The sequence below is a fragment of the Ictalurus furcatus genome, chromosome 7 (genome assembly GCF_023375685.1).
Source record: "Ictalurus furcatus strain D&B chromosome 7, Billie_1.0, whole genome shotgun sequence".
NCBI classification, from domain to species: domain Eukaryota; kingdom Metazoa; phylum Chordata; class Actinopteri; order Siluriformes; family Ictaluridae; genus Ictalurus; species Ictalurus furcatus.
The window spans coordinates 33,344,329-33,356,583 of record NC_071261.1 but is presented as its reverse complement, the minus strand read 5'-3'; the positions used below and the strand labels follow the sequence as shown (position 1 = coordinate 33,356,583).

Genomic DNA, 12,255 nt, shown 5'->3' with positions numbered 1-12,255 from the left:
TTCCATGCCCCAGTTTAGTCAGTCCATTTTTGAAACGCGACCACCATATGGTGGACTTTTACACTAGAGGAAGCACCAATATGATAGTCCTGTGACTACAGCAGACATTGCCAGCCCTCAAGGGCTTTAATACGGAACTCTGTGGTCAGATCTGTGTCACCTGGTCAGAGAGGAGAGGAAGTCTCATGCTCTCGAGCTGGCGTCCCTGCTGGCTGAAGATGAAGTGGTGCTCTTTGTTCTTTGGGATGATGAAGTGGAGCTGCACCTCCTCACCAAGCATGGACGAGCAGAATGAGAAGGCGTGGAATGTGCAGTCGGACAGCTGAGGACACAACACACACACACACAAACACACACATTGTTTTACATTACTTTATATTTGTGTGTGTGTGTGTGTGTGTGTGAGAGAGAGAGAGAGAGAGAGAGAGAGTGAGACTCACCGGACGGGCAGGGCCAGGCTCGCTGTAATGATGACACTGCTCGCAGTGGTGAAATGCATTATGGGCTGCGAACATGCTGAGCCTGATAGAGACCGTCTTCCTCTTCCTCTCACCGCTCTCATCATACTCCTCTTGCTTCAGTCCTGCATAACAGACACACACACACACACACACACACACACACAAGTGTCACGTGCAGTAATGTCAGTCTCTAATGTAACATGAAGAACAGTGTAGCTTTGTAGTCACACCATTTAATCTCGGCGGATTTCTGCCCGCATACACCACGCTGCACTGCTTAAACTTGGGGTCACGAGGGTTAAGGTCAAAGGTCATTTTCTGCATCTCCTCCAGGTCAGGCCAGGGTGGGCCGCTGGACACGGGAGCATTGGTTTCTTCAGTAACAACATCTGGAGAAAAAAAAAAGATTAATAAAGTAATAAAACTTAGTAAAAAGCCATATAAAAAAGTGCTGTGCTGGATTCTGATAGAAATGTCTGTTCGTTTTAATATCTGCTGGATTCATGTATGAAACGTGACACAGGTGATGAAGCAGCACTATAGTCTGAAATATCTGCCTCTCTGGAGACCTTTATACCCGTTTTTATATCTAATAACATAGAGAACACTGTGGAATAACACAGAACACAATAAGACACAACAGAAATGACCAGAATAGAACTGAATTGAAGAGGACAAAAGACAATAATAAAAAGAGTACAGTGGTATAGAATAGAGTACACAGTACAATAGAATAGAACAGAATAGAGTAGAATAGAAGAGAATAAAAGAGAATAGAGTAGAATAAAAGAGAATAGAGTAGAATAGAATAGAGTAGAAGAGAAAAGAGTAGAAAAGAATAGGAGAGAATAGAATAGAGTAGAATAAAAGAGAACAGAGTAGAAGAGAACAGAAGAGAGTAGAATAGAGTAGAATCGAATATAATCAAGTAGAAGAGAGTAGAATAAAAGACAATAGAAGAGAATAGAGTAGAATAGAACAAAATAGACCAGAACAGAGGAGAATAGAGTAGAAGAGAATAGAAAAGAGTAGAGTAGAAGAGAAGAGACTACAGTAGAAGAGACAGAATAGAGTAGAAGAGAATAGTCTCTCTCACCTTCCTCTAGCTCTTCCTCATCATAAACGTCCACCTCCAACAGACGAATCAACATCCGGAACAAAATCCGCAAAAACTGCAGATATGCACCTGTTTTACCCACCTACAGTACACACACACACACACACACAAAAAAAAGGAAATAATAGCATTATTATCTGAATAGAATAGAATAGAAAAGGTTCGATCCCAGCACCACAAATCCTTTCACTTTTGGGTCTCTGACCAACACCAGAAACCCGTAACTGGGAGAGCAAGTGTGGTTTATCAGTTTATAAATAAGACTGCGGTGGGTGGGCCTGACCTGTGGTGGTCCGCATAGTAGGAGCCTCCTCGGGTGGGCGGAGCCTGCAGCGCTGTAATCGGCGTGCTGTGGCCGCGCCTTCGTCCACTGGCGGTAATAGAGCGACTGCTCGGCTGTGTCACCCTGCTGTGGGAAAGGGGGCCGGAGCGCACTGATCCACTCCACATCTCCGTGGGGGAGGAGACAAGCCGAGCCGGGCTGATCCGCCGAGTCAGGGGCGAGGAGTCGATATGCAGCGCGGGACAGAACCACAATGCAGGCGAAGACACGTGGCGCTGATTTACTCCCTGCAGAGAGAGTCTGGGTGGACTGGCTCGGCCGATGGGAACCGGGAGATGTGGACGAGGAAGAGGATGAGGAAGAGGATAAGGATGAGGAAGAAGACCCGGGGCACTGGGAGTCACACTCCTGCTTGACGTGATTAGGAGAGGAGTTAAACGAGCTGCTACTGGCCAGTTCTGGGTGACAGGAGGAGACAGAACAGGATTTGTGGGAGGTGTCAGGAACCACAGAGGAGCTGACGCCATTTTCTGCAAGGGAGCCTGAAGGAGACAGCGACAGAGAGAGAGACAACGACAGAGAGAGAGACAGAGACAGAGAGAGAGACAGAGAGAAACAGAGAGACAGAGAGAGAGACATAGAGAGAGACAGAGACACAGAGAGAGAGACAGACAGAGAGACAGAGACAGAGAGAAACAGAGACACAGAGAGAGACATAGAGAGAGACAGAGACACAGAGAGAGAGACAGACAGAGAGACAGAGACAGAGAGAAACAGAGACACAGAGAGAGAGAGAGAGAGAGAGAGACAGAGACACAGAGAGAGAGAGACAGACAGAGAGAGAGACAGAGAGAGACAGAGTGAGAGAGACAGACAGAGAGAGACAGAGAGACAGAGAGGGAGAGACAGAGAGAGAGACAGAGACAGAGAGAGAGAGAGTTTATAAGTGACCTTGGCCATTAGAGTTGTCATGATTGAGTATTCAGACCTCAGATGTAACTACAGACTTAAGCACTATTCAGAAGTAACATGAGGGCGGAGTTTGTCTGAACCAGAGGCGTGTCTCGGTTACGCTTGATTCTGACCTCCAACCTAAGCATATTTTCCCTGCGTGATATCGGCACAAGCATGAATACGAATATACTGTATAAATAAATACACATATATGACACAATTAAGTCATTAATTCATCATATTGTCCCTTTCAAGTCCACATAAAGGTTCTTTACCTACAGAGGACATCACATCGTAATCAGATACAAGAGGAGTGAATTTTTTATGAATAAAATTATGAGAGTTATTAAAGTTTCTCTGTAAAATAGCATATGAGCTCGGTCAGCTTATCCTTCAAACTGTACAGGAGCGCCCAACTTAAAATACGGAACGATACAGCATGATAAAATCGCACGCATCAATCATCTACGGGTTAGTCTTCTAAGTGTTGTTAGTGAGTTGCCTCAGTAGTGATCTTCCTCCAGCATGTTAGTGTTGTGGTTATTAGTAATGTTGCTCTTTAGTAAATTTTATTAATTAGTTAATTTGTTTGTAATCTGACTCAGTGAACTGGCTCTCAGGGTCTGACCGGAGGCTCGGGTTGCGGCACTGCCATTGCTCGGTGGTCTGTCCAGCTCCAGCTGCAGTTCTTCAGACTCCGTTATTCCTCCTCCACCGCTTCTCTCTAGCTCGTCCTCCTCTTCCTCCTTCAAACCCAAACCTTTGTCTGCCGTCGCCACGGTGTCAGGAATTACGCCACGTGTGACATAGGAGCAGGCCACGCCTACTTCCTGCTCCAGAGCTGTGCGGGTCAGAAAGCTGGAGTCGATCAGTCGCAGGTCGCAGTATTTCAGAGATCTGCGGGAATGCATATACCACACTTATAACTTACAGTTCCACATGCAGTGTGTGTGAGTGTGTGTGTGTGTGTGTGTGTGTACCTGGGGAATGTTTCTCCCAAAGGGTCTTTCCCAGTGAGAATGACGATGCAGGGTAAATCTTCCAGATCCTCATAGGTGACAGGAACCCAGTCTTCAGCTCCACACTGCCTCCATGCCTGTGTTTTATACAGCTACAACTTTTTATTTCATTATTTATCAAAAATTCGAAACGGTGCAATCTTATTGGCCGAGAGGAGTAAAGACAGTAAGACAGAACAGCGTGTGAATATGTTAAGTGAGTTTGTGTTACAGACCCTGAGCTGCGTGCAGAAGTGCGGTGCGAGGCTGATCTCGTTCGTCGGTCCTCCCAGCAGCACGGCAAACCTCCGCTCCAGCCCCAGTTTGTTCTGCGCCTCTTCCAGCCGTTCCCGTGCTAGTCGTGCCAGCTGCAGCGAGGGCACACGTACCAGCAACATGTGCCCCCTGCCACCCCGCCCTGCACTGCTCATTACGCCCTCCACCATGGCCAGCGTCTGCGGCGTGACGTGATCCCGTAGCGCTGGACACGCCGTCAGCGCCATCATGGCCTCGGTGTACTGCTGGATCAGCAGGTAGCTCCGGATCACCATGCTGTGCAGATGAGCGTGACTGAAAACGGGAAAGAAGACAAAGTTTCCTTTTTTACATTCCAATAGTTTATAACGTTATGATTATTCCCATATAACACCATGCTAGCTTGCGTATATCTACACAGTCTCAGGAGCCATGACGTGGCTCCTATTTATCATTTCCTATCCCTTCTATCCCTCTCTGGGGAAAAAAAAAAGAAATATAATGTGCCTTACAGAGTTCCACTAGACTGGAAAAAGTTCCTGGAACCCCGTCTGTAAAACGTATTAAAGTAAACGAGATCATTTGAGATGTTTTGTCGACAGGTTCTGGGAAAAGGTCTGTAATTGGTCGAATAAAAATTAGGCGGTTTTTGGCCGTGTTTCTTTATTCACTTGTTTACAGGCAAGACTACTTGTACAATGTACTGCACAATTTAGCATGCTAGCTTGTTTATTTCTAAATGACATACTGCTAAAATGCTTATTATATGCATATAATATAAAAGCTACAGTGGTCCAGCTTGGTTGTTGCTATATAGCATCATTACATGTTAGCTGTTCCTACATAATAACACATTCAAGTGTTTCTTTCTATATCATTCCATGCTAAATTGTTCATTTATAAAACATGCTAGCTTGATTATTCACATATAATACAAATATAAATATAAATATATATAAAATCACATCATGTGATATTACCACACCGCTGTACAGGTTTACAGTAAATGAAGTTTGCGATGTTGGGTTCTGACCGTTGGAGCAGGGCATTGACCATCCTCTCGAAGGCATCGTCACAGCGCAGGATGGGACTGGAGACGCCCCACTGCACCGAACCTTGATACTCCTTCAGCCCAAAATACAGCAGGTCCTTCGGTGAGAGCGCCCCCTGCTGACACACACACAGTATACACCTTACAACAGGCTTCATTTTCCAAAGCATGTGCTTAAAGCTAACACTGTTGATGAATTTTCTACAACAGCCGCTCTGACAGTAGCACAGCTGCAAATCACAGGTTTATATCAATGCACTCGTCCTAATATGTTATCATTTCTATAGCAACAGCTCATTCACAGGGACGTGTAGAAGACATTTAAACAGATTTAAAAACGTGTGTAATCGTCAATGCGGTGACGTTTTCTACGAGGAGATTTATGGAAGGAGTCTCCAGTGTTAGAGCTTTGTAACAGCCAGATGTGAAGCTGAAAATACATGCTCTTCCTGCTATTTTACAAAACAGATATTTAAAGTAATAGTATGCAGCGTTAAGATTTACGATTTGGGCGGGTATGTATAGAAATGCGAATGAAAGGGGAACTTGTGTAAGATGGAGGTTCCGCTGAGCTACTCACCGGGCCGTGGTTGCCGGGCCAGTGCACTTCGTTGTGGATGCTGATGCGCGAGTGGCATGACTGTAGTGTGAACGGGAAGGACGTGACCTGAAGAAGCAGCAGATTCTCAGCATCTAAAACCTCCTGCGAGTTCACCACACGATCAGCCAATCCCTGAAGATCACCGTGAGAGACGGAGCCAGACATCTCACTGGGAGGAGGAAGAGCGGATAAACATCATCAATATGCTAGCTGTTGCCATGCTAGCTTGGCTATGTCAATAATAATAATAATAATAATAATAATAATAATAATAATAATAATAGCAAGACTGTTTTAAATATTTTTGTTTATTACTATGGAACAATTTATTAATGAGGATACTAAATATATAAAATATGATCAAATTCCATTGATATAAACAGTGGTACCTGGTCAGGTCGACGTGCGAGTTGTCGTGGATGAGGACGAAGAGTGTGTATGGGTTCTGCTTCACTTTCCTCATGAACGCCTCCATTTTGGTGTGTACCTCATTGTCCAGACGTACTACATACTTATCTGCCTTCTGTTGGGCTGAGGAGGCGTCTTCCATGCCCAGATCCACCAGCACGCCTGTAACACACACACACACACACACACACACACACACACACACACACAACACACACACGTTCATGTTGGCAAGTTTCACTATCAAAATTAAATTAGTTTAAAACAGTGGCCTTCTTGCTGGTGAGTGTCCCCAGACCCGATCAATTGAGAAAGTTTTCTGAGGTAAGCTTTATTCCTAACTTTCACTGAACTAACTTTCTCAGGTAAGTTCTCTCATGTAATATTTCTCAGGTAAGTTCTCTCATGTAATATTTCTCAGGTAAGTTCTCTCATGTAATATTTCTCAGGTAAGTTCTCTCGGGTAATATTTCTCAGGTAAGTTCTCTCATGTAATATTTCTTTGTAAGTTCTCTCATGTAATATTTCTCAGGTAAGTTCTCTCGGGTAATATTTCTCAGGTAAGTTCTCTCATGTAATATTTCTTTGTAAGTTCTCTCATGTAATATTTCTCAGGTAAGTTCTCTCGGGTAATATTTCTCAGGTAAGTTCTCTCGGGTAATATTTCTCAGGTAAGTTCTCTCGTAATATTTCTCAGGTAAGTTCTATGTAATATTTCTCAGGTAAGTTCTCTCGGGTAATATTTCTCAGGTAAGTTCTCTCGGGTAATATTTCTCAGGTAAATTCTCTCGGGTAATATTTCTCAGGTAAGTTCTATGTAATATTTCTCAGGTAAGTTCTCTCAGGTAATATTTCTCAGGTAAGTTCTCTCGGGTAATATTTCTCAGGTAAGTTCTCTCATGTAATATTTCTCAGGTAAGTTCTCTCGGGTAATATTTCTTTGTAAGTTCTCTCATGTAATATTTCTCAGGTAAGTTCTCTCGGGTAATATTTCTCAGGTAAGTTCTCTCATGTAATATTTCTTTGTAAGTTCTCTCATGTAATATTTCTCAGGTAAGTTCTCTCGGGTAATATTTCTCAGGTAAGTTCTCTCATGTAATATTTCTCAGGTAAGTTCTATGTAATATTTCTCAGGTAAGTTCTCTCGGGTAATATTTCTCAGGTAAGTTCTCTCGGGTAATATTTCTCAGGTAAGTTCTCTCGGGTAATATTTCTCAGGTAAGTTCTCTCGGGTAATATTTCTCAGGTAAGTTCTATGTAATATTTCTCAGGTAAGTTCTCTCAGGTAATATTTCTCAGGTAAGTTCTCTCGGGTAATATTTCTCAGGTAAGTTCTCTCGGGTAATATTTCTCAGGTAAGTTCTCTCAGGTAATATTTCTCAGGTAAGTTCCCTCATGTAATATTTCTTAGGTAAGTTCTCTCGGGTAATATTTCTCAGGTAAGTTCAGTCAGGTAAATTCTCTTCAGGAAAATTGTCTCAGGTAAACAAGTAATGTCTTTCAGATAGCGTCACTCAGTTAAGTTCTCTCAGGTAATATTTCTCAGGTAAATTCTCTTCAGGAATGTTTTCTCAGGTAGCCAGTATTTCAGGTAGCTTCTCTAAATTAAGTTCTCTCAGCTATTTCTAACAGATCATTTTTCCAGGTAAGTTCTCTCATGTAATGTCTTTTAGGTAGGGTTTCTGATGTAGGCACAATTTCAGGTGATTCCTTTCAGGTGAGTTACTTGAGGCAACCTATCTCAAGTAAGATCTCTCAGGTTCCCTGGTAATTTCCCTACATGTGAGAGCTATCATGCTCTTAGCTAACCTTTCTCAGGCAAGTTTTCAGGACATTTCTTCCAGGTAAATCCTTTTGGGGAAATTCTCTCAGTTACATTCTCTGAGGTAAGTTTATCTTATTTAGTTTTTCTTTGCAACGTTCTCCCAGGTAACAAAGTAATGGACCTCAGGTAGGTTTTCTGGGTTTTTTTTAGGTTTAGTTATGTACAGCAGGTAAAACCTCAGAGGTAAGTCTCCTTGGTCTCTTAGGTAGGTTTCAGGTTCTCTACCCTGTCCTCATGTAATTCTTCTCAAGTAGGTTATCAGAGGAAGCTTTTCTCAAGCAACTTCTCAGGTAAGTTCTTCCTGTTACCTTTTTCATGTAAATCCTAATGCATATTCCCTCAGGTACGATCTCAAGCCTCACCTGACTGGCGGATGCGTCTGGCTGTCTGATGAAGGAGGACGTTTGATGGAGGCACCAGCACCAGGAAGTCGACCTTGCAGAATCGACCGAGGTCGAGGCTCTGGCTGTTGGAGTCTGCGATGCCACACACCAGAGAGAGGAGACTCCGAGCCACGGTCAGTTGAGGGGGATAAATCTGAAACACCTCGCTCAGAGGCTCTGAAACACACCGGGACATAGGAGCTTACAATAACGTGTAACCTGACAAATTCAAAAGCCCTGAAATAGCTCTGAATTGTAGCTACCTAAACAGTCAGAACGATAAAGAAAAAACAGACAGAAGAAGAAAGAAATGTCGTCTAACCTGTCCCTGTGTCAACTTTACTGTCTGCTTCTTCCTGTGAGTGAACGGAGTCACTGAGCTCAGCCTGCTGCTTCCTCCTCCGCTGATACCGCACCAACTCCTTCTCCAGATTATCACCTACACACACACACACACAGACACACACACACACACACACCTCATTATGACATAATGACTCAGCTGTCAGCTTTACAGTAGCATAACACATGCTCAAACATTCTGAAAATTAATAATTGATTTGATAAACAATTTGTTAAACATAATATATGTTAAACAAATCAATATATGTTTTAACAAACGTAATATTTTATGTATAAAGTGCATTTATAAGGTTTTTAACTAAGCGATATATTGATGGAAGAAGTGATAGGAAGCTTTTTAGCGTCTAAGACTCATGCGCTGTTGTGAAGTCGTTTAAAAAGCACGATGAAACAATAAATTGATGTAAAATAACGATAATGAGTCTTTATTGGTCACATATACATTACAGCGAAATTCTTTTCTTCGCATATCCCATCATGTTAGGAAGTTGGGGTCAGAGTAGAGGGTCAGCCATGATACAGCACCCCTGGAGCAGAGAGGGCTGAGGGCCTTGCTCAAGGGTCAGTGGTTCAAGCCCCAACACTGCCAAGCTGCCACTGTTGGGGCTTGAACCCCTGACCTTCTGATCAGTAACCAAGAGCCTTAACCACCAAGCCACCACTGCACCCTGCCAAGCCGCCAAACCGCCAAGCCACCACCACCCCTGCACCACTACATTGGTGGCTAAAATGTTTGATTAAAAAAGTTTCAAACCTGACCTAGCAAGGTGTGTAAACTGTGAACTGACAGGTAATTTCCCTCTGGTGAGATTCCAAGTAACTATTTCCAGCAGGTAAGATCTCTGAGGCAAACTGTCCTCTTTTACGCTTCTCAGGTAATTTCCCTCTTATGTAAATTCTTTTAGGCAGTATGTATTTAAAAGGTACACTGACCTAACGATGTGCTGTTGAAGTGTGAAGCCAGGACAGAAACCTTCCCCGTGATGAGCTCGTAGCTGATCTCCTTTAAAAACTCGCTGGTGGTGAGCATTCCCTCGGCCAGCGCCCTCGACTGGTGTTTACCTGACACACACACACACACACACACGAGCATGTGAGCATGAGACTTACACACAGAAGTGTGTGTTAGATTGTGATGACGAGCTGCCTCCTGCTCACCCAGCACCATGACGCAGAACTCGGAGGCTCCAGCGGTGGCTGAGGTGTGGATGATCAGGACGTAGTTGGGCAGCCGTTGCGTTTGTTGTTGATGCAGGGGCGTGTTTTCGCCGAGTGAGCGCAGCATCTCGGCGATTCCCTCACCCAGAGAGCTCTGAGCGAGTAGAACCTGAACACTTCCACCCGACACACTCGCCTCGACTCGCGCCAGCCACGGCAGCTGCGCGGAGGTGATGGGGGGGATGGCAGCGCCACACGCTGCGGCCTTCAGCACGATCTGTTCAAACTCCTCACGCATTGGGATCTGTTCCGAACCTGCGATCATCACAACCACAATCACCATCAAGATGAGCGTAATTAAGCACAGGCATGTTCTCCTACAATAATCAAGATCTATAACCAGATTTCTTTAATTTCAGTTACTGTTACCACCCTGAAGTGTTTCATTCCTCATATATCACAGCAACTTCCCAACAATTCCAATGATTTAAAATGTAAAAACATAATTTTTATTATGATGTGTTACCGAGGCGTGCGAGGTACTGCAGTGTGAGCAGGATGAGTGTCTCGGCGGTCGGGATTTGGCTCGGCGACACGCCCAGCGTCACCAGGCTCTTCTCACTCAGCTGGCTGTAATTATAGCAGCTGGCCAGTAGGGGGCTCACCACCACGTCACACACGTTCCCGAAGAAGTACGGCAGAGCGCCTTGACCTGCAGAGAGAGGAAGATACGGCCTGAGAGTGATCACACACACGTTTGTCTTACTATCCTCTTGAGGACCTGCCATTGGGATAATTATTAATGCAGCTAATTAATGCTAAGCTACATGGTGTGTGTGTGTTTGGAAGAGAGTGGGGGTGGGGAAAGTCTTACCGATGAGTATGATGGGTCGAACCCCGCAGGTATTCAGCAGGTTATCAGGTACGATCACGGTTTCTCCTGCTGTGATTGGCTGAGGCTGTATGACAGCGGACGCTGACAGAGACGCCTGATTGGTCAGGGAGAGCAGCGCACCTGGGACTGGAGTGCAACACAAAAATCCCTCATGTCGTCCAGTATAATAATAATGAATCATTTACTCAAAAACGTTCACCATCGAGTGAAACCGAATCTTGCGTAGCGGAATGAAAATGGCGATGAAGATCACATGTCCGTAAACTCACCCGTACCGCCGGGCAGCGGGCGAATCGCCGGCACTGGAACCGCAGTGGCAGGAACGGGCATCACTGGAGGAGGGTGCCAACTACGGTGACGCTTCTTTGGAGGCCCTGACGCCATGGCAGAGGATGCTGGGAAAATGAGTTCAAAATGAACACCAATATTTGTACACTGAAATAAAACAAATCTTACATTACGGCCTTATTAGTGATGTATCATCGGCGTCAATTAATTACTGGGCAGGTATTAAATGTGTGGAAGCCTGTTCACGCCAGTTAAAGACAAGGTTATATAATTTACTTAATACAGATAAGATATCCCGTAGGTGAAATTGGAAATAATTGGAAGTTTACTGTATAAACGCTTATAGAGATTCGAAAGCATTTAAACCAAAGCTTTGAAAAGGTTCTCATTCTTATTCATATGCTAAATAAAACTTGAAGACCATTTTCATATTTTCTAGTTTTTTTTTATTTTATTAATTTTTTTAGAAATTTGTTTACATTATTATTGTACTATTTATGATTATTATAATAATTTTCTGCAAAATTAACAGCCTTGGGATACAAAATAAGACGGGCTGACGGGTCTCACCTGGACTGTCCCCTTGTTTGATTGGCCGGTAGCCATGTGTGGGCGTGGCCAGTGGGTTTGTATGGCTGGGGCTTAGCAGAGTGGGCCGGCTTTCCACGCTTAAACCATTCGTCAGGCCGTTAACACGGAGAGCGGTGGGTACTGTACACATACACACACACACACACACACACACAAACACACACACACACACACACACACACACACATATTGATTTCCAATACCTAATGCATTGTTAATGAACTTTTCCAGTATTTTTACATTTTTACATTTTCATTTCCTACACTAAAAAAACAATGTGTGTGTGTGTGTGTGTGTGTGTGCGCGCATGGACTTGTATTACCTATAGGTAAAGGTTTAGTGGTGTGTGTCAAGGTGCTCAGAGGTTTTAGGAAGCTGCATTCGCGCGTGACTTCTGGAGTCCCGAAAATTCCCGGAGACGAACTGGAATGTCCTCGTGCTGGAGGGGAATCTGTAACACACACACACACGCACACACACACACGCACATGCACGCACACGCACACGCACACACACACACCCCTCGTTATTTCACAAATATTGGTCCAGAAGTGTGTTGTTTTTTTTAAAACTGCTGTAGGTTATGAGAAAAAGTACAGTATTACATCTCAATGCGTGCACGCA

General features: G+C 44.1%; 1 protein-coding gene across 5 annotated transcripts in view; it reads right to left on the bottom strand.

Annotated features, from left to right (window-relative positions):
* greb1l (GREB1 like retinoic acid receptor coactivator) overlaps positions 1-12,255 on the bottom strand; it is a 56,177-nt gene that overhangs the window by 6,131 nt on the left and 37,791 nt on the right. For 4 of the 5 annotated variants that reach the window (XM_053629917.1, XM_053629918.1, XM_053629915.1 and 1 more), the window contains 20 exons: positions 11,954-12,082; positions 11,611-11,751; positions 11,022-11,147; positions 10,732-10,878; positions 10,384-10,569; positions 9,858-10,172; positions 9,633-9,761; positions 8,659-8,775; positions 8,316-8,513; positions 6,110-6,290; positions 5,700-5,889; positions 5,102-5,238; positions 4,050-4,383; positions 3,796-3,911; positions 3,444-3,712; positions 1,862-2,403; positions 1,558-1,660; positions 692-850; positions 441-583; positions 161-322 (listed from right to left, as the gene is read on the bottom strand). In XM_053629917.1, the coding sequence (XP_053485892.1) occupies positions 161-322; positions 441-583; positions 692-850; positions 1,558-1,660; positions 1,862-2,403; positions 3,444-3,712; positions 3,796-3,911; positions 4,050-4,383; positions 5,102-5,238; positions 5,700-5,889; positions 6,110-6,290; positions 8,316-8,513; positions 8,659-8,775; positions 9,633-9,761; positions 9,858-10,172; positions 10,384-10,569; positions 10,732-10,878; positions 11,022-11,147; positions 11,611-11,751; positions 11,954-12,082 (3,824 nt within the window). The remainder of the gene's footprint in view (positions 1-160; positions 323-440; positions 584-691; positions 851-1,557; positions 1,661-1,861; positions 2,404-3,443; positions 3,713-3,795; positions 3,912-4,049; positions 4,384-5,101; positions 5,239-5,699; positions 5,890-6,109; positions 6,291-8,315; positions 8,514-8,658; positions 8,776-9,632; positions 9,762-9,857; positions 10,173-10,383; positions 10,570-10,731; positions 10,879-11,021; positions 11,148-11,610; positions 11,752-11,953; positions 12,083-12,255) is intronic. The other variant, XM_053629919.1, reaches the window with a different exon arrangement.